At 41.4% G+C, this 22,721-nt stretch overlaps 1 protein-coding gene across 1 annotated transcript in view; it reads left to right on the top strand.

Annotated features, from left to right (window-relative positions):
* The window catches only part of ctbp2l (C-terminal binding protein 2, like), a 65,773-nt gene that overhangs the window by 32,057 nt on the left and 10,995 nt on the right, over window positions 1-22,721 (top strand). The window contains 7 exon segments of the mRNA XM_036571867.1: window positions 2,360-2,517; window positions 8,133-8,277; window positions 13,415-13,621; window positions 15,415-15,629; window positions 16,805-16,935; window positions 18,346-18,473; window positions 20,804-20,921. Coding sequence (XP_036427760.1) covers window positions 2,360-2,517; window positions 8,133-8,277; window positions 13,415-13,621; window positions 15,415-15,629; window positions 16,805-16,935; window positions 18,346-18,473; window positions 20,804-20,921 — 1,102 coding nt within the window.

Raw genomic sequence — 22,721 nt, forward strand, 5'->3', positions numbered from 1 at the left:
GCTATATTTCTTGACAGTATTTGTACTCGGACTTGTCTTGGTTTAAATAGTATTTGTACTCGGACTTTTCTTGGTCCTGACAGTATTCGTACTCGGTCCTGGTCTAGGTTGTGTCTGTACTCGGGCTTGTCTTGATCTCTAGTATTTGGTCTCGATAGTATTTACATTCAGTCTCAGACAGGAGGAGTTTAGACCAACAGTTTCAAACTGAAGCTCATCCCTTCAGCCAGCGCTGCCTGTTCTGTCTGCTAAACTAAAACAGAGTGAGCTGGACAGCAGACAGTGATGCACAGACAGGCGGTGATGATGTCGGTCACTTTTGGCTGCGGTTTTAATGGTAGTATCTCTCCATGCCGAGTTTCTGCTGTGGATGCAGTGTTTCTCTCTCACGCTCGCGCCTGCTGGTCTTTTTTAAGATGACGTTAAGAGAAATGTTTTCATAGTTTTGTTTTTTTGGTCGTGTGCGATGCTGTACTGCCGTCTGCGCTGTCTGTATTCCCTCCTTTAATCATGGAATGTAAATGAAACATGCAGATGTCATCGAGCAGCTAATTGGTTTGTTTTCCAATTTTTTCTTATTGACATTATCGATAATGTCGATTAGTTGTTGCAGCCCTAAAATCAGTCCCCCCCCTCAAGAGGTACAGCCTCAGTCTGCTGGTTGTAGTTGGTCAGCTAATGAGGCTGTTAGAGTGGGTAGAGATTGTCCTGTTCAGTGCGCTGGTGAGAGTCTGGGGTCCTTTAACAGAATCAGTGTTTTACAGAGCGAATTACCTTTTGATGTGTTTGTGAAAACATCAGAGTGGCGTTTTGTGTAAAGGAGGTAAAGGGGGGGGGGCTGACAGAGTAAGGATTTCAGTAAATTAATGTCTCTTAATCTAAAACTGAATCAACTACTGGTTTATGGAAATGCGCGTGTACATACCGTTTATTGATCCTTGTTAGGCCCAGTCACGTTTCTTATTTTTACCCCTACCCCTTGTTTTCGAGTGTTGCCCCTTGGAACTGAGTTCCAGGGTAGTGGTTGAGATCTTCCCTCTGAAATGGGACCCTCAAATAAAAAGAGCATCACTTCATTAACAGCTACCAGCGCTGCTCTGTAGGTGACCCTGCCAGTCTGCAGTGACAGCAGAGGAGGGTAAAGTTCAGCTCCTCACTGCTGGGCTTTAGTTACATTTAGGGCATCATATGATCTTCAAAGAGGGGGGCAATTATTTATTATCACCCACCCCTAATTCTTCAGTGATATGAAGCTGAAGTCAGATATTCACCAGATTCTTGTTCGAATTTTCCCGTTCCACCTTAAATGGTGCCAGAATGTAACTGCTGCACCATTTAAGGTGGAGTGGGAAATTTAGCTAGCTACAGAGACGTCAGCACTACTAGTGATTGTTTTACACGTGTTATGAAGAAAAGGACCATAATACACTGAAACAACATTAAACTAAGATAATATGATGGTTATTGTAATTTTTCAACAGAGAAAATTCTCTTCTTGTTCTCCATCTTTCCTTTTTTTCTCATATCACTCTAATTAGAGTCTCTGAAAATCCTCCGTTTGGAGGGTCATGTAGTCCCAACACTTCGCCCTCCCCCTCTATCTCAACAAGAATCAGGACACCCTACCTCTAGACGAGAACACGCAAAACAGAGGGGTTAGAGCTAAGTGGTAGGGGCGAGGGGTGAAATGGGATTGGGAATTTATACCCCCCACAGCTTAAGATGTAACCTCAAGCATCTGTTGAAGGTTCATTCCACATAATGTTAGGCCCAGTCCCTTTTCACCCCTCACCCCTACCACTCAGCCCTAGCCTAAAGCACCAGAATTTTACTGCTGCTCCATTTAAGGTGGAACGGGAAAATTCGAACAAGAATCTGGTGAATATCTGACTTCAGCTTCATATCACTGAAGAATTAGGGGTGGGTGATAATAAATAATTGCCCCCCTCTTTGAAGTCATATGATGCCCTAAATGTAACTAAAGCCCAGCAGTGAGGAGCTGAACTTTACCCTCCTCTGCTGTCACTGCAGACTGGCAGGGTCGCCTACAGAGCAGCGCTGGTAGCTGTTAATGAAGTGATGCTCTTTTTATTTGAGGGTCTCATTTCAGAGGGAAGATTTCAACCACATTGTAACTCAGTTCTGAGGGGCAACGTAACACTTGAAAACAAGGGGTAGGGGTAAGAATAAGAAATGGGACTGGGCCTTAATTAACTAATTAACTACCTTAACTATGAAAAATCTCTAACCAGTGGTGCTGAGTTAATATCTCTGCTGTAGCCCCACTCAGCTAGTACTGCAGTAGGTGCTTCTGGTGGGATTTTGGTCTTGATTTCTCTCTCTCTCTCTCTCTCTGCAGGTATCAGGCCTCAGATCATGAACGGACCCTCGTTGCACCCTCGCCCCCTGGTGGCGCTGTTGGACGGCCGTGACTGTACAGTGGAGATGCCCATCCTCAAAGACCTGGCAACCGTGGCGTTCTGCGACGCTCAGTCCACACAAGAGATACACGAAAAGGTACACAAACCCGAAGCTAAACTTTAATAGTAAAACAATAATGAAATGAACCACTTCATCTATACGTTTGAGGTACTTTTTGCATAAAGAGATTACACCATTCTGTTTTTCAGTCCTGTGTTAGCAGATGAGGGCTTGAACAGTTGTTTCTTCAGTACACTAGGGGGCAGTATCCACCTTTTACTCGCTAAATGCTTAAAAGGAAGAAGTCCGTCTGTTTGCTCATGACACAAGCCGACAGGACAGTTTTTGGTTATTAGGCTGAGTTTGTTGATCTTGTTGGTTATAATGTTGAATAAAAAGACCTATTTAAAGTGCAGCGTCTACAAACACCGATCATGCATTATATCAAACATGCAACTGCGCATTAGTCAATGCAGGTAATTAATACATCTTAAAGAGAAATTCCACAAAATGTTTGAAATGTATGCATACATTAGTGGTTGAAATATAAGTAAAGTCATTTGTGGTTTGATGTAAAATGGTTCATTGTAGGGAAACTTGCCGACTCAGGTTTCTTTACAGTGGTGGTGATAGGAACCAGGGGTCGCCATGACTACAACACTAATATAGACATTTTATTTACTATCCAGAACCACCAGTGAACCTACACGAGTCTTCTGAGTTTATATGGAATGTTGATGATGGAAAATAGTGGAAAATCTGAAATCAGTTTTCTTTGGGGACTATTTTGCCTCACAGCGCCCTGCATGTATCCCTCCACCATGAATGGAGTTTAAGTTCTCATAACTATCATAAAACAGTGTCTCAGTAATCAGGCAGTGAATTCATAACCATTTCATGTAGGAACTTTCTGTGAGGGAGCTTTTAGAGGTGGACGTCTGGTTCCTATCACCACCACTGTGAACAGTTCTGACTCGGTAAGTTTATCTAGAACAGAGCGTTTCACACCAAACCACTCTGAATGACTCTGTTTACATCTTAACCACTTAATTATGCAGAAAGTTTGAGAATTTGGTAAAATTCGCTGTTAATAATCATTGAAATTGAATATAGCACTATATTGGACACAGGTCCAAAAGTATTCGGACAGAATACTGTAGAATCTCCATATGAGACGCTCTGGAGCAGCTGCACATGAGCCTAAGGTCTCCAGGCCCAGTGCCAAAGCCCCCCAGCACTGGGCTGTGGAGCAGTGGAACTGTGTTCTCTGGAGCTCCATCCAGTACCTTTGGGATGAGCTGGAGTGACCCAGAACTGACCATCCAACATCAGTACCTGACCTCAATCATATCCTCACAGCAATGTTCCAACATCTAGAGTAAAGCCTTCCCTGTTACTGCAGCACAGAGGGACAAACTCACTGTTAATACTCTTAAATTCAAAAACTTAGTGTAGCTTAACCTTTAGCTTTCTTTCTCCTGCTCTCTCTCTCTCTCTCCTCTCTCTCTCTCGTTCTTTCTCATTTCTTACATAAAGTGATGTTAATATGAAGAGCGTCTGGTCCTGTATTTCTTCTCTAATGGAGGGCTGCTTGGCCAGGCGCCCGGCAGTGTAATTATCTAGCGTTAGCGTGTAGCTTCAGCAGTGCTTCTTTATTGCTCATTATGCAGACAGACGCAGGGGTCATTGAGACTGAATGGAGGCCGTGGAGATGCTAACCGCTAACTGCACCGCTGCTGTCACTTTCTCTCCCTGCGATCAGGACCCTGCCCTCGTCTCTGTGTTATTAAACCGTCCAGTATGAAAACAGGCCGCTTTATAAAGAGGCTGTTGGTGGGAGACGTGGTGTGAGGGTGAGATGGAGAGAGATAGGAATGATTAGAGGAGCGGAAGGGGGGCGGGTGGGGGGTCTGATGGTCATATTCACCTTTATATTGTTCTGTAAATGCTAATAGCTGTCGTTTTTGGAGTGTCTTTATCTCAGGCCAGTTTTGTGGGATTTAAATTGTGATTATTTTCTGGGTTTTTTTTTAACCAGCATATCGATTTGTTCTGGCTTTAGGCTCAAATGCTGAACGTAGTGTGGCAGACGGCCGGTCAGTTGTGGTCGTGCGGGTGTTTGGTTGCTTCTGATTGGTGTAACTCATCTACAGGCAGTTCACAAATGCAGTGCTGTTAGGTTATTAGGTTATTTCCCCACTTAAAACTTGTACGCTAGAATTAAAATTGCAGCTCTTGCGATAAGAAAATTGCATTTTGTTTCAAATTGTGGCTTCAGTATAAACCGATTAACCCGTGTCGTGTTCAGGTCTGTGGGACCCGTTTTCAGTGTTTACCAAAATAAAAAATGATGTGATTTATTATTATTTTAACCTCAGATTCTTGGTCTTGCTCATTTTCTTAATAAAATAACCCATTTTCAGTGTCTTCACTCTGTTCACCCCCCACACATTTATATTACACATGTGGTGTTGGGTGAACCCACAGGGAGTAAAAGTGTGGAGGTGCTGGGTCCTTCACTCTGTTCTCCTCCTACATGGCCTGCTGTTAGTGTGTGTGTGTGTGTGTGTGTTTGTGTGTGTGTGGACAACATGGACAGGCTGCTGACTGGCTACAGCTGCTAAAGGAGAACCCTACGCTGGACACTCGTGATATTTTAAACATCTGGCATTTTTATATAAACTGTTATGGCTGTGTTGATTTAAATGAACAATAGTGTGGTGGGTCCAGCAGACCACTGAGTAACAAACACATCAACACCACACAAGGGTTAATCTTTCAACCCTGTTACCATCATAGGCAGATATGAAAACTCCAATATTTTTATATATTTATTGGATCATTCTTTATTCATTAATTCATTAATTCATTTATTAATTCATTTATTTATTGATTTACGTCTCCTGAATATCATCGTAATGATGGTACCGTGTTGTGGTAAGGATGAATTTCTGTTTAGAAATCTGGATCCTGCTGTATTTTTAATCTCATCGTTAAAAAAACAAAACAAACAACGTTAATCACAAAAGAGTAAATTCAGCGTTTTGTGTGTGCAGCAGTATTAATATTCTGCATTGATAACAATAACTGAAAAGCAAAGCCTGCACAATTTCTCACTCACCCTAATTGTAGTCAGTCAGATGAGACATGCGCTGCTGTCGGGAACAAAACCTCGGATCTCCAAAAATGAAACTTTTACAGGACGAGGAAAAACATTCTTAACTTTCAATGGAAGTAAATGGAGAAATGTTTTTTTTCAAGTAATTTTGGACCATTTCTGTTGGTCCATTCGTCATGAAATTTTCACAAAACTACACTTTTCGGATAATGTCCAAAAACGAAAAATCACAAAAAAAAGGAGCTATGAAGTTTTAGACCTGAAACTTCAAAGCTAACATTGCTAACAAAACTGGCAGTAAATAAAAACACAAAATAAATGTAAACTATGTGGGCTTTAGGATGCGCGGATAGCTGGCCACGGACAGCTGTAGTATCACCAGGGATCGAACTCATGATCTCCTGACGATAGGGCCAACGTTCAGGAGTCGCAACCCAAATGTTAAGAAGAGCCATTTTGTCCTTTTAACAAAAATCAAACCACCTTGGGAGCCACAACATTTATGTCCATTTTACCATCTTGGCTGTAAATCTGTCTCATAATGTGCTGATGTACTAGTATAGGATAAAAAATATAAACAAAAACTCAGACTTACTTTGCTCTGCTTTAAGCTTTAGATCAGCTATAGCTGCTTTTCTCGCCTCTCCAGCAGGAAACTTTTTCACAAAAGTAGATCAGTTTCTTGTAAAACGTCTCTAAACATTCAATTTTTTACGAGAAGTCGCTTCTCATTCGCCAGCTTCTTGTTTGAATTTTCCCATTCCACCTTAAACGGTGCCTGAGGCGCCAGAATGTAACCGCTGCACCATTTAAAGTGGAAAATTCCAGTGAGAAGTTGGAGAATGAGAAGCAGCTTCAGCCTCGCGACCCTTTAGTGTTTGAGTTTCTCACTGCAGATTAAACGTATCAGGAAACCAGCTGGAGTGATTATAATGTAAATAAGTCCATTCATCTCCGAATTATTAATGTCCATCTTAAATCTTTCTCTTTGTTGGTCTCTCTTACCTACTAGCTAGGCAAGATTGTCTGTGTTGCTATGGTGACCAGCAGTTTGGACAGTTGAAAGTGGCCCTTTTTTGTTTCCAGCGGTGAGATTTCGGTGCTTCCCTGCTCTTAAACTTCTATGTAAGTTTAAATGAAGTATGACTTCACTTATGGTTTCCTGTTGTCTGGTTCAGTTCTCTAAGACTGCTTCACAGCAGTGATCTGATTATCTGTCTCAGCGTCGCAAAAGAAAATTCAGTTTGACGACAGAAAAACTGATCAACTCTCCAAACACTCAGAACCTTCTACACACACTTGAGTGTGAGGATGTGAACTAGAGAGACACACAGAGAGAAATATATAGAGCGATGACTCACTCAGTTCCATTAGTCTATAAAAGGCCATGTTAAAGCACTGCTGTGACACTGCTGAAGGAGGAATGATGTCAGCTGTATTAACCCACTGCTGATTACCCATCATACACTCCAGCACACACTTTATTCTTCTAAATGTCTGACTTGTGTGACTCGGAGAGAAACACGTCTGAAAAAAAATTGTAATTTGTTTAAACTGAAGGCATTAATTGAGATGATATTAAGCTAAATATATACAGAATCATCATTTATAGAATGCTTTCTAGTGGGAGGTGTCTGTCCCAAATCCCTAACCCCTAAATTTACACCTTTCAAAAATAATGTGAATTTTTAAAATTCTTTTAAAGTTGAAAGATTTATCATGAGTTTAATTTTTAAACTAAAAAACTATATTCAAAAATTAATGTCTCGTGTTTTCATGTCACTACTAAAACACAAAGTAGGCGGGGCCTTATTTTAGCCACGCCCCTGCATTTAAGAGCAGGAAGTGAGCCTGCATCCCTGTCCCTCTTGGCTACATGGTGAGCAGTTAGATCCCATTGTTTTGAAGTAAATGTGTCCCAAAGTCTGAAAATCAGTGTGGAACATTATGAACTGTCACTACTGAAACACAGATTTTCTACAGTTAACTCAATTTTGCACAGTTTTAATGAAAAATACTCTGATTTTCTGTGTGAACAGCTGTTGAAAGCTGTGTTTGCTGGTCATGTAGAGGCTGAGTTTCTGAGCTCAAAATGAGCTAAAATTGTCTCTGAAACAGTCACTACTGAAACAGTCACTACTGAAACATTTGGTAAAGTTGTGGTGGAGTTGTGATTGTTTTGGTAATAAATGGAAAAATTGAATGTTCAATCATTTATTTTAGTAAACATAATTAAGGAATAGAGTCACTCAAACCAGAAGGGTTTTAGTCTGAAGTCCAAATCAGTTAAAAGTCAGAAATGTGTTTTCAGCTCTGACTTTGAGCCAGTTTAGTAGAATCAGCCACCTCAGTCAGACCATCCACCAGGGGGCCTCCCAAACACTCTGCCACAGTTAGCACCCTTCCTGTGCAGTTACCATGGTGGAGATACCAGGTTTTGCTCTGAAAGTGACAATGCTAAGTTTGGATATCTGTGTATTTTAATAAGCCCGTCTGTCTGTAGTGCGTCTTTGGGGCAGTGAGACACATTTCTCTAATGAAGTATTGTGTTTTGTTGTTTTGGCTCTAAATGTGTCAGGATTGTGTGTTGCAGGTGCTGAATGAGGCCGTTGGCGCAATGATGTACCACACCATCACTCTGACGCGCGAAGACCTGGAGAAGTTTAAAGCTCTGCGCATCATCATCCGCATCGGCAGCGGCTACGACAACATCGACATCAAAGCTGCAGGGGAGCTCGGTATGACTTTTAAAAGGAATTCATTGTTATTTATTAAGGGTGTAACAGTTTGATGTCACTTTATTTGAAGGCTACTTACAAAGGGACTTCATAACACATGCATAAGCATTGAATGACACTTAAATAGCACTGAATAACACAGCATTTATAACAGTTAATGCCAGTATTCACAAGATTACATAACCTGTTTTATGAAGTAAATGATACTGTATTGCCATAAAGGGCCACAATCTAATATGACAAACGTTTGTTCCGTTTATAACAATGTTATGCAGCATCATTCCCGAGTAATGGAACTTACATATCAGCACAAAAGTCCAAAAGTACAATTTCTATTAAGGAATTTCTATTACCCTGTTCTTCAGTGGTCAGGACCCCCATGGACCCTCAGAGAGCAGGTACTATTTGGGTGGTGGATCATTCTCAGCACTGCAGTAACACTGACACTGGTGGTGTGTTAGTGTGTGTTGTGCTGGTCTGAGTGGATCAGACACAGCAGTGCTGCTGGAGTGTTTCCATAATACCTGCTCTGTGGCGGTCCTGTGGGGGTCCTGATCATTGATGAACAGTCTGATATTGTAGAACTAAAAAGTGCAAATATACATTAAAAGGAGCTGATAAAATGGACAATGAGTGTACAAACAAGGTAGGTGTACCTAATAAAGTGCTCCATATGTCGCAGCTGTCAAAACAAAATCTCGTATCTCCATTTTTCAGTTTTTGCCATAATTTGAAAATGCCTGTTATCTTTCACATTGTATGTAAATTTCATGATGAACGGCCCAAAATGATGTGGAAAAAAAGTCTGGTTCCATTGACTTACAGAGTCGAAGGCAGCTCATTAGAACAGAGACTGCGTGATTACATATGAGGTCAAGAAGATCGTTTTTTTAAATAGATTTTTAATTGTATTTAGTGTTTCTGTTCTGAGTGGTGAAGTGGCAGCATAACGTTTTAAAAGGAAATACAACAACAAAAAGAGAGAACAATGAGTTTTACTCCCTGTTTCAGGTTCAAAACTGATGTCTCAGCTGCAGCGCTGCTCAAAAGTGGAAACACCACTGCAGTACGAATCACTTCAGCTTAACTGACCCACAGAATTTAGTTCAGAGTATAAAGTCTTAGTCAATTTCCTGAATAGCCTTCATTAGTTTTTATTTTAATTGAATTGGATTTTTAATTTTATTTTGTTTATTCTGTATTATGAAAAAACAGGCTTTTGTATTCTGTGGCTTTTGTTTGTGTGTTTGTTTGTTTGTTTTTTAATGAACAACAACCAGAGTAAGTCTGGAGTGAGAGGTTTGGTGTAACTGGACCTTCACACATTTTAAGACCCATTACAGAGTATTATAGACCCCTTTTTAAATCAAACAGTGGACACAGTATCGCCCCAGTGCTTCATACACTGTACTGCAGTGTGTCAGAATGACTGCGCCTGATTATAAAGAAAATGTCGATACTTTTTCATAGGAACAATACGAGATACAAGGTTTTGCCCCAACAGCGATGATATATTATGTTGATTGTTATGATATATAGTATGTTGATATTAAGGAGACCTGTGTAGCAGCACTCAAGTAGAAATACAGTGATATATGGAGCTCTTAAACTGGCCTCTGTCTTACAAACTACATTACTTGGCTTCATAACAGTGTTATAAATGAAACCAATGTCTGTCAGTTTAGTTTAAGGGCCCTTATATCTGTACAATGTCATTTACTACTGTTTCATACCAGTGTGTTACTGACATGCACTGGTCATACATACTCAACTATTGCAACTATAATCAACTAATGCTTATGCACAGAGTCTCCATGAAGGCAGCCTTCAAATAAAGTCTTACCAGTATAGTGAAATGTACTGGTGTGTCCTGTCAAAGTGAAGTAGGCGGGGCAGAAATCGCATCAAACCTTAATCTGTGTATCGCTGCCTGCCTAAAAAATCGGCTGAAGTGCGTGTTGAAATACACTGAGTTGTGAAATCAAGCTACAAAACCGTTTAAGTGCTTCTAAGATTTATATCAGTTCAAATAATGTAGCAAATGTCATAAATGGATCATTTCACACCAAATCAAGGATGTGTCCGGTCATATTGTGGATTTCCATGAATAAAGTCAAGCAGAGATCAAAAATAAACCTCTCTTTACTGAGAACACCAGTGTCTGTGTTTGGTAGCTGCTGATTTTAAGGCTCTAAAAGCCCTTTAGGCTGCCTAAGAGTGCCTTTTTATTGCTGGCTGTAAAGTCCTGTATATTTCAGAAATTGGTCACTGTCTGGAATTTTAAACTGCGTAATATTGCAGTATAAGCCAACCGCGCCTATTCTTAGAGTCATCACGCCGACCCAGACTGTATGAGTGTGTTAGCAAAGCCTTGCGCAGCTTCCAGACATGCTGGCGAATCAGCCAGAGTTCCACACTGTGAACTCTTCACCCGTCCTCAGTGTAAAGCTGGGCGATGTGGCTGAAATCTAACTTCACAATACTTTAATACTTTCAAAATACACACCAGCATTTTTTGTGAACAACTTTTTTAGTTTAATTAGTAAACAGAAAAGAAGATGTACGCTGACAACACAGATATAAATAAATACAAAAAAAATCAGTTCCTATTGGTAATCGCCACATTGATTCGCTGACTCCACCCACTTCGCGTCGCCAATTCCACTGATCATCGCTCATTTTCCCTCACAGTCCGATTTATTGATTTCTCCTCCCTTCCTTTCTTCAGTTATACTTTGTAAATATGTTTAGTAAATAATGTTAATCCAGCTCAGAGTCAGCAACAACACTCTCTATAAAATCATTTTATATCAGGCCTGGTCATTATTTTTGTTCTCTCAGTTGTTTGTAATATTTGTCTAAGTTTATTTTCTAAAATAAAAGTCTCTGTGCATTTAAAATCTGTTTGAGGAGATTAAAAACTAGTTAAAGCTTGTATGCTGGATGGTAATTTGGGTGGTCCTAAGGTGGACCAGCTGTGGCAAACAGTCAGCGGGATGCCGACCTTATCAAGCCAGTGGACCGATATATGCTCACTGTCTGGGAGATGGACAGATCTTTATTGTTATCGTTTAAAAACAATGAAAAACCATTTAGCAGCTCTGGAATTGACAGCAAGAACATAAACAGAAAATAATAAAAATTAGAATTGTGCACAATGAAATGATGTACAGTGCAAGATAAGATATCTCAGACTTAGTCTCCCAGTCTACTATAGATGGAATAATGGCAGCGGTGCTTTCACCACAAATACACAATCACAGAGACTAAATAGCGTTTTCCTCACAAACTGACTGCACAGACTCAGGTTACTGTCCTGCATACAAGCTTTAACTAGTTTTTAATCTCCCCAAACAGATTTTAAATGCACAGAGACTTTTATTTTAGAAAATAAACTAAGACAAATATTACAAACAAGTAAGAGAGAAAAAAAATAATGACCAGGCCTGATATAAAATGATTTTATAGAGAATGTCGTTGACACTGAGCTGGATTAACATTATTTACCAAACTAATTTACAAAGTGTAACTAAAGAAAGGAAGGAAGGAAAAATCAGTAAACTGGACTGTGAGTGGAAAATGAGTGATCAATGGAATTTTGTCAATTATTCTGCTTAACCACCGGTGGGCCGCCCCGAAAACGCTGAGCAAAACGCCAGTGGACCGCCAGCTTCGCCATCAGCGGGTGACAGTGGTCCACTATCCTCTAGAGAGGAGAGGGAGGGGAGGAGGGACTTGTGCATCTCACTGACTGAATATTATATTTCTTGCAGCTCACACCGGCGTTTTGAAGATACTCTGAGGTTTGATAAGTTGGAACAGACACGGTTCAACGACTGCGCAGCAGTGCTCCATTTAGAAAGGCATCAAAAACTTCATAAACTAGCGATGGCCGTTTCACTCTAAATTGATATTCACATTTTAAAGGCATTGTCTGAAAAAATTGAGAAGATTGCAGGGAAAAAGAAAAAAGAGCCCCATAAGACTTCTATACCTACCCATCGGATGCATCAGGCAGAGAACATGCAGCGTCCGAACTCAGCATCTCCCCCTTACTGTATTAAATCTCAGACCAAACGTCTACAGGGGGTGACATGTGGCTTGAATTCTACACTGAGAAATGCAGAGAATCTGAGGTCTTTAGAAAACAGACACACGTTAATCGTCTTATCACCTCATACCTTTTAGCTGGAACACAGTGAGTTTATGAGTGATCAGTTCACTAAATGGTGTAGTAAGTTTAGTTCTCCTAAATATACACTCTTAAAAATAATGGTTCTTCAGGGGTTCTTCAGTAAAGAAAATGGTTCTATATAGAACCATTAATGCTCAACGATTAAATGGTTCTTTGCATAAAGAAAGGGCTCTTCAGACTGATGGAGAATGTGCTATAGATGGTTCTATGTAGAACCTTTTTGAAAAGGGTTCTGTGTAGTACCCTAAAGGGTTCTTCTATTGTTCTGGTGTCAAGCTTGTAACAATAGAACTGTTTTGGGTGCTATATAGAACTCTTTTCAGAAAGGTTCTATATAGAACCATCTACAAGTAGGCGGGGCAGAAATCGCATCAAACCTTAACATGTGTATCGCTGCCTGCCTAAAAGATCGGCTGAAGTGCGTGTTGAAATACACTGAGTTGTGAAATCAAGCTACAAAACCATTTAAGTGTTTCTAAGATTTATATCAGTTCAAATAATGTAGCAAATATCATAAATGGATCATTTCACACCAAATCATCAAGGATGTGTCCGGTCATATTATGGATTTCCATGAATAAAGTCAAGCAGAGATCAAAAATAAACCTCTCTTTACTGAGAACACCAGTGTCTGTGTTTGGTAGCTGCTGATTTTAAGGCTCTAAAAGCCCTTTAGGCTGCCTAAGAGTGCCTTTTTAGAACTGTTTTCAAAAAGGCTCTATATAGAACCATCTACAGCACATTTTCCATCTGAAAAAAGAGGAGTGACTGCCTATGATCATAAAACGTCAATATTGTTTTTCACAGTCAATGCTGTTGACTAAAAATTCGCTGTTTAATGATTGCAGCCCTTGCGTTGTTCAAATAAGATCTCTCGTACCGAATACCAACAACGTGTGTGTGTGTGTGTGTGTGTGTGTGTGTGTGTGTGTGTGGCTGCAGGTATCGCGGTGTGTAATATCCCGTCGGCGGCGGTGGAGGAGACGGCCGACTCCACACTGTGTCACATCCTGAACCTGTACCGCCGGAACACGTGGCTGTACCAGGCTCTCCGGGAGGGCACGCGGGTCCAGAGCGTGGAGCAGATCAGAGAGGTGGCGTCAGGAGCCGCGAGAATCAGAGGGGAAACACTCGGACTCATCGGCTTCGGTCAGGAACGCCAACGCACACATTTTAATGCACAACTACTGTTTATTTGCTGCGTTTAATATATTGAGAGGAGAGAAACTGTCCAAATGCACATTTTATATTTTTTGTTTTGTTTATATTTTTTGTTTTGTTTATATTTTACTCAAGTAAACAAGAAGGTGTGGTTGGCTTAGTGTAGTGGGTAACACCTCTGCCTGCCATGCTATAGACTGGATTCGATGCCCTGACTGGGCAGACACCCTGCACTATACCAGTGTAACAGTAAGAGTCCTTCCAGACTCCAAACACCTGCCTGTGTAAAATGATCAGACTGTAAGTTGCTGTGGATAAGAGTGTCTGCCAAACGCAGTAAATGGAAGTCGTGTCCTTAAATTAGCAGAGAAATACTGTATGAAAAAATCAACAAAACATGTTATTGGACTGGGGTGTTCAAACTTCTGCACACATGCATGTGTATGTTAGTGGTGTCAGAGTTAACAGGTTGGTAATGCATTGCTAATTCCAAACTGATGTCCAGCTGCTTACACACTGTTACGTCTCCATGACCGCAGACGTTTCGTTCAAATACAGCTTTTGAACGACAAGGAGTTCCATTAATTTCACAGGTCTTTAGTTTCAAGTCCGAGTCAAGAGACAGTCGCTGACTTGAGTCCCCATCTCTGACACACACAGCTGTAAAACTTTACTGTGCCAACGAAGAGAGTCGGGAGACGTGAGATGTAATGATGACGTTCTTTATTGGAGAGCGCGATGGCCATCAGTCTTTATTCTGAAAGAGCTCGGTCCATCCTGACAGCAACCCACTCGCTCTGTCTGTTGGCAGTCTGCAGTCTCGGTCTGCAAACTTGGTCAGCAGTCCCAGTCTCAGTCTGTAGTCTGTCTTAGTCGCAATCTCAGTCTGCAGTCCCAGTCTGCAGTCTGTCCGTATTCTCAGTCTTAGACTGTAGTCTAAGTCTCAGTCTGCAGTCTGTATTCTCAGTCTGCAGTCTGTAGTCTCAGTCTGTGTTCTCAGTCTTAGACTGTAGTCTAAGTCTCAGTCTGCAGTCTCAGTCTGTATTCTCAGTCTGCAGTCTGTAGTCTCAGTCTGTGTTCTCAGTCTTAGACTGTAGTCTAAGTCTCAGTCTGCAGTCTGAGTCTCCGTCTGTAGTCACTTCTAGACCACACTTCATGCACTGAAAATGCTATCAATAATGTTTTGATTCCACATAATGCTTTCCAGTTTTAGCTGCTTTTGCAGTGGACATTATAGTTTTAATTTAGTGTTCATATTTTTGAAAAGTGCTTTTTTTGTTTGTTTATTTCACTACACTGATTTACTGTGATGAGCCCAAAAAACAAACGGCCCCCTGGAAAAATTAAATATAATTAAATATAAATATAATATAATTAAAGAACTTTCCCAAACTTCAAATACCCAAACAATGACGATGTCTACTGTTGTGCTAATTTAGAATTCCTAGCATTGCTTAACGGGCAGAACTTCCCAGAGGGAAATTGACCCGTCCAGTCTGAGTATTGCTGATTAAATGTTCACTATAGCGGTTGTTTTGATTAGCTGCAACACAGTGATAGCTCATCATTTTAAACTAAACTCTAACTAAAAGTAAATGGGATTTTGGCCATCGTTCTGTAAAGCTTGTCCAACCTAGCAACAGTTGCTACGACAATGTATTAAATAGAGTGAATGCAGCTGATAGAGTGCTGAGTCCTTTGTGGTGATGCTAATTGTATCTGATCAGTTTGCGTGCAGCTCCTGTGTATTGTTTGTTTACCGAGTTGTTTATTGGCGGCAGGGCGCTCTGGGCAGGCGGTGGCGGTCAGGGCGAAGGTGTTTGGCTTCAACGTGATCTTCTACGACCCGTACCTGCAGGACGGTCTGGAGCGCTCTCTGGGCGTGCAGAGAGTCTACACACTGCAGGACCTGCTCTACCAGAGCGACTGCGTGTCCCTGCACTGCAACCTCAACGAGCACAACCACCACCTGATCAACGACTTCACCATCAAACAGGTGCACTGCACTCACTGTCACGCACTGCATACACACCACTGCTGCACAGCGCTGGGAATATTCACCACCTGAAGCAGCTTGATTTTCTCCTCTCTCTCAGAGATGAAAGCTTTAAGTGCTGTTTATCTGATGGGGCAGTTTTGGGGTCGACCAGCTCTTCCAGGAGTTTTTTGAAGTTCAGTTTTGGAAACTCATTCATTTGACTTTGTGCTTCTTTGTGTGAGTGGATTATTCTATATCTCATCTAATCGGAGGTGAACTAAATGAAGGGAGCTCTGAGTTTCGCTCAGCGCCGTAGGTCTTAAACGCGTGTTTTAATGAGCTGTAATGTGATCTGTGTGTTGGTGAGGTTGTTCTTCTGCACGGTAGCTTAAGCTCAGTAAAGCTGGAAACAGATTCATTCCTTTGCTCTGTCAAATGCAATTAGCACCAGCCCACGACTCCAGCACAGATACACACTCACTGCTCTGTGTGTGCGCGAGTGTGTGCACGAGTGTGTGTGTGTGTGCGAGTGTGTGTGTGTGTCAGTCTGAGAGAGGGTGTAATTGTGTGTAAAAGCCCTCTCCCATCTTTTAACCTGCCCTGCCCCCTACAGGTCACAGAGAAAGGAAAGAGATAGAGAGATGTTATCTCCCTCTCTCTGACTCTCTCACTCTCCCTCTTATTTTTTCTTCTTTTCTCTCTCTCTCCTTTTATTCTCTTACTCTCCCTCTTACTATCTCTTTCTTCTCTATCTCCCTCTCTCTTACTCTCCCTAATATTCTCTCTCTCTCTCTTCTCTCTCCCGTCTTACTCTCTTATTCTCCATCTTATTCTCTCTCTCTCCGTTTATAGTTATGTATGGTTATCATTTTTTACTGTAATTTTATTATATCTTAATTCTGGATAGTGTTTCTATAAGAGCTTCATGCTGTTTATTCATTTTATTAGGATTTCCATTATGAAGTTATAGAACTTCCTAAAAACTTTCATCATTATGGAAACATCTAAAATTGTTTTTTTCCTCTTTTTAATTTCTTCTTACAAATTATTTGATTTTTTTCAGTTTAATATTAACATGTGAATATTTATCTGTAAGAAGAGTTTTAACATTATGAAGTTTATTTATTTATTTAAAGTGTGTGTGTGCGCTCTGTGTGTGTGTGTGTGTGTGTGCGTGTGCGTGTGTGCTGCAGATGCGTCAGGGAGCGTTCCTGGTGAACACGGCTCGAGGGGGGCTGGTGGATGAGAAGGCTTTGGCTCAGGCTCTGAAAGAGGGGAGGATACGTGGAGCTGCACTCGACGTTCACGAGACGGAACCGTTCAGGTGTGTATCACACAGATCAGTCCTGTTTAACACTGAATTACCAAGAGTTTGATCACATTATCGCCTCTGCCCCAACTCTTTTGGAAATTGTTGCTGGCATTAAATTCAAAATGGAAAAATGTTTTTTAAAAATCAATAAAATTTCTCAATTTAAATGATTGATATGTTGTCTCTGTGCTATTTTCAGTTAAATGTTGAGGGGTTTCGTGATTCATACATCACTGCATTCTGTCTTTATTGACATTTTGCACAGCGTCTGACTTTTTTGGAAACGGGGTTGTATATTTCTTAGGTGTGTTGACTCCAGTGTCACTGACATGAAGCTCTTATGAAGCATCAAAAACTATTAGACCTCTAATTGCGCCCCCCTGTGGAGAGTTTGTGCATCAGTCTAAAAACAGTCAGAATTTCCCTGAACAGCATTTTCTCTTCATGTTTGCGGTCAGGCTGATTAAATATGTAGGTTTTTATTTTCAATATACGAAAAAATATATATATATTTACTTCTTTAGAAAACTTCTTATGGTGAGGCACGTGTGTTGTAACAGTGCCCATTAGTACCTCATACATTTTACCATACGGGCTATGCATTTATTGTGCAATTTCACTTGTAATTATGACTTGGAACGGAAACAAATTTATTATAATTCTGCCAGCACATGAAGGCAGCAATATATACAATTCTAATTGTCGACCATCATTATGCTTTTAAACTGTGCACTGATAACAAGCTGAGTGGTCTTTAGCCAAAAAGAATTTCAAATGTTGATTCGTCGGACCACAGGACACTTTTCCACTTCACCTCAGTCCATTTTAAATGAGCTCAGGCCCAGAGAAGGCGGCGGCGTTTCTGGATCCTGTATATATCTGGTTTCTTCTTTTCATGATGGAGTTTTAACTTGCATTTGTGGATGCAGTGGTGAACTGTTTTCACAGACAGTGGTTTGCAGAAGTTTTTCTGAGCCCATGCAGTGATTTCCACTACAGAATCATGTCTGTCAACATCAAAAGAGCCACACATACGATTCTAATTGGCGACCATCATTAATTAACCTAGTTTTATACCATTTGTAAACGAATGATCTATAAAATCTCCATCTGTCTCTCTGCCTCTTCCTCTCTCTGTGTGTGTGTGTGTGTGCGTGTGTGTGTGTGTGTGTGTGTGTGTGTCTCTGTGTGTGTGTGTGTGTGTGTCTCTGTGTGTGCACGTGTGTGTGTGTGTGTGTCTCTGTGTGTGCACGTGTGTGTGTGTGTGTCTCTGTGTGTGTGTGTGTGCGTGCGTGTGCGTGTGCGTCTCTGTGTGTGTGTGCGTGTGCGCGTGTGTGTGTGTGTGTGCGTGTGTGTGTGTGTGTGTGTGCGTGCGCGTGCGCGTGCGTGTGCGTGCGTGTGCGTGTGTGTGTGTGTGTGTAGTTTTGCGCAGGGTCCACTGAAGGACGCCCCTAATTTGATCTGTACGCCGCACACAGCCTGGTACAGTGAGCAGGCCTCTCTGGAAATGAGAGAAGCAGCTGCCACAGAGATCCGCAGAGCCATCACCGGTACTCTCCTCCTCTTTCTCTCTCAGTGAGAGCTGGACGTTCTCAGTTTCTGTCAGTAATTATTCTCAGCCTCAGATGCTCCACCCACAGAGCTACACTGACCAAAAGTTTGCAGACACCTGCTCCTCCAGCATTTCTCCTGAAGTGATGGGTGGGTCAGACTACAGAAACGTCCACTTCTCTGTCTCTCCATAGGAGTCACTGGTGTTACTGATCCTCATTGGTGTTCCACATAATAAAGGAACACCAGAGACATTTTTAATGAACAATGCATTTTACTAAATAACTGCTACAGAGCATCAAACCACATGTTGTCAATCAGGGAATATCCACTAAAATATGGAATTTAATCCATTTGTATTCTGTTTTTCCACAATTACCTCAGAATAAAGTCGGTCACACCAGTGACTTCAGCTAAAAGCTTCATATGAAATCATGAGCTAAATGAGAATCTCTGATAACTGAAAGACACAGTGGACTCACCATGAGCTTTTCTTCATAGACCCTCAGAAAACAGGTAAAAGGAAGTCAAGTGATGTCATCAGTGTGATTTTTATTTCAAAATAAGAGTCATTTGTCATTTAAATCATATATTTCATAGTTATGTATAGATTAATTTAGTTAAAACTGCAGAAAAACATGTTTTTTCTTCAAAATATGGCCTCAGCCTTCACACACGACAGTGGGGATGAGCTCTTCTGTGGTGCTTGGAATTCTATATGATTGATTTACAAACCAATATTGCTAAATTCATGACTGAAGAAGGTGTAATTGTTAAATAACTTTATTTTAAAATATAAATAAACTCTAACCCTAACATGTTTTTAAGTGTAATATATCTGTAAACGCTAGGGGCACAAAAATGGACGTTTCTGTAGAATGACCGGGGTATTAACAGGGAGTTTGTCCCTCTTTGCTGCAGCAACAGCCTCTACTGTTCTGGGAAGGCTTTACACTAGATGTTGAACATTGCTGTGAGGATTTGATTGAGCATTAGTGAGGTCAGGTACTGATGTTGGATGGTCAGTTCTGGCTCACTCCAACTCATCCTAAAGGTACTGGATGGAGCTCCATCCCTCCAGAGAACACAGTTCCACTGCTACACAGCCCAGTGCTGGGGGGCTTTATACCCCTCTAGCACACGCTTGGCACTGGACATGATGCCTTATCATGGGCATGATGACCTCACTAATGCTCTTGTGGCTGAATGCAGGTAAATCCTCACAGCAATGTTCTAACACCTAGTATAAAGCCTAAACAGGAGAGTAGAGGCTGTTACTGCAGGAAAGAGAATGAGTTTTGAATTTTTCATTCGTTTTTATGTGTGTTTACTTTTTTATTGTTGTTTTCTGTTTGTTTAATTTCAGTTTTAATGGTGCATTAAAATGTGGTTTTATTTTCATTTAATCTTCCAATAAGGACTAGTTTCTGTTTAGTTTCAGTTTTGGTTGTTCATATTATGGTGAATATTTTGTCGGGGCATTAATTCCAAATCATTCTGTCATTTCCCTCTGGCATAACATTCTGACCACCTCCTTGTTTCTGCGCTCATTGTCCATTTTATCAGCTCCACTTACTGTTTGGGTGGTGGATCATTCTCAGCACTGCAGTAACACTGACGTGGTGGTGGTGGTGTGTTAGTGTGTGTTGTGCTGGTACGAGTGGATCAGACACAGCAGTGCTGCTGGAGTTTTTAAACACTGTGTCCACTCACTGTCCACTCTATTAGACACTCCTACCTTGTCAGTCCACCTTGTAGATGTAAAGTCAGAGACGATAGCTCATCTGCTGCTGCACAGTTTGTGTTGGTCATCCTCTAGTCCTTCATCAGTGGTCACAGGACGCTGCCCACAGGACGCTGTTGGCTGGATATTTTTGGTTGGTGGACTATTCTCAGTCCAGCAGTGACACTGAGGTGTTTAAAAACTCCCGCAGCACTGCTGTGTCTGATCCACTCAGACCAGCGCAACACACACTAACACCCCACCACCACGTCAGTGTTACTGCAGTGCTGAGAATGACCCACCACCCAAATAGTACCTGCTCTGTGAGGGTCCATAGGGGTCCTGACCACTGAAGAACAGGGTAAAAGGGGGCTAACAAAGTATCAGAGAAACAGATGGACTACAGTCTGTAACTGTAGAACTACAAAGTGCACCTATATAGTAAGTGGAGCTGATAAAATGGACAATGAGCGCAGAAACAAGGAGGTGCTCAGAATGTTATGGCTGATCGGTGTACATTGATAAGACTGGACACTCCTGGTCTAAGACAATAATAACAAATACAAGGGAGTGTAATCAGTTACAGAATCTCTCTCTCTTTCTCAGGTCGGATCCCGGACAGTCTAAGAAACTGTGTGAATAAGGAGTTTTTTGTTACAACAGCGACTTGGGGAGTGATGGACCAGCCAGGTGTTCACCCTGAGCTTAACGGTGCCGCCTACAGGTAAACCACTGAACTACATCTGCTCTCACACGAACACACGCGGCTGTGCGTATCTTTGGCTGCATCGCGTCCTTCGTTCTTATTCTTTGCTTTTGCATAACATTTTCATCTAAGCATGACCGTTTACAGCTCTGTGTTAATCGTAACTCTGTTTAAAACCTTTTTGTTCAGTATCATATCATCACCCCGTTGCCAGGTTTGCCCCCGTCTTTTTCCTTCTACAGTAAGAATTTCAGTAACTGCTAAACAGTGTCCAGTTCATAATCTGCACACGACAGAAAGTCCTCTTTAAAATGAGGATGGCTTCTACACAGATAGAGCCCAGACCTGGGTTAATTTACTCTGTAGGTGACCTTTCTTAGTGAAATCTGACCGGGTCCTGCAGTAAAATGAACAGAGAATTTTATCCAGAGCCCTTTATTTAAGGTGTGATTGCTAAGCCTTTATTGGTACCAGCTGGACTTCGCAAATGTCCATTTTGGTGTCCGTAGGTTTCTTCTTTACTTCTGCACTGGTGTTTAGCAGCAGCGGTCACTACAAATGATGCGCGTTTGAGAGTGTATGACTTTTGTGTAAATTAGAGGCCAACGTGCATCAAATTCAAGCTTCAAGGCTAGACCTGTTTTGGCTTTGTGATGTATTTTTGTCCTTTCTTATGGATAAACCAATGAATAAAACATTGTTTATGTGGTTATTTATTGTCATTTATCAGGCTGTTTAATATTAAATTAGTCCTGTCTGTTTCTCTGCCGCTTCTCTGTCCCAGCACAGCGATTATCGCTTATTAAGTTACTTGTCATCGCTGATATCCGTTACGTCACCCTATTGCCCAGACCTAGATAACAGCTTTCATAGAGTGTCAGAAACCGCATTAGCAAGGATACCCATGTGCCCTGGAATACCTGGATTATACCAGTTTTCCAGTGATAAAAATGAAGAAAAAAAAACTGATAGAAATGAACTAGAAATATTAGCGAGGTCCTGGACTGTTGCGCCACTGACCTAATATTTTAGCCTATTTTTCCTCAGATCTCAAAGTAGTCCTGCCCCATTTGAGCACTCTTAGTTGTTGTAGGTTGGAATGCTGCAGTGTGGAGTGTGGACAGATGACTGTGATATCAGAGCGACTGGTAGAGTGAAGATGTATGAAGGCACAAAAGCAGCGCGTAACGTTTACTAATGTTTCAGTGAAACTTGTGAAGATGGGTTGAAAGATGGTTTGTGTCCTTGTTTTAACCAGTAGACGGTTGTAAGGTGTTACATTGTTGACTTTAATGTTAAGTATGTTGGCAGATGTGACTCTTTCTAAGTTTCTAAGCAGACCAACAGCTGCAGCGTATAGAAATCATAGAAGAGTCCTGAAGAATTACTTCCTAAAGAAATGTTGGAGTCCATAACTCTGTGCAGTTTGAGGCGTGTGGGATGATTTACGCACTATTACTCGTTAGCTTGTTAGCTTGACATTAGCTTCCTATCTCCAGTGCAAAACTATAGAAGCAAACTTCACCAAACATGTCTTGGCTGATCAGCTACATTTGGGGAAAGAGCTCTAATTTGGCTTTTCGTTAGGCTGTTCCGTTAAGTAATGTCAGTACAGAGCTCCTTCAGTCTGAGTGAAACCAGTGTGAGGATTCTCCGTAACACAGCTCCTGAACTCTGAGTGACTCCCAACCCCAAACACCCCCCACCTCTGATTCTCTCTCTCAGCCAAGTGAACCAGACCCTCCAGGCCATCACTACCGGTGTCCCCCAAGATAAAATCAATGCCTAAATCATCAGCAGGTAAACACTGTTTATCAA

Source organism: Colossoma macropomum, unplaced genomic scaffold (genome assembly GCF_904425465.1).
Source record: "Colossoma macropomum unplaced genomic scaffold, Colossoma_macropomum, whole genome shotgun sequence".
In the NCBI taxonomy this organism is placed as follows: domain Eukaryota; kingdom Metazoa; phylum Chordata; class Actinopteri; order Characiformes; family Serrasalmidae; genus Colossoma; species Colossoma macropomum.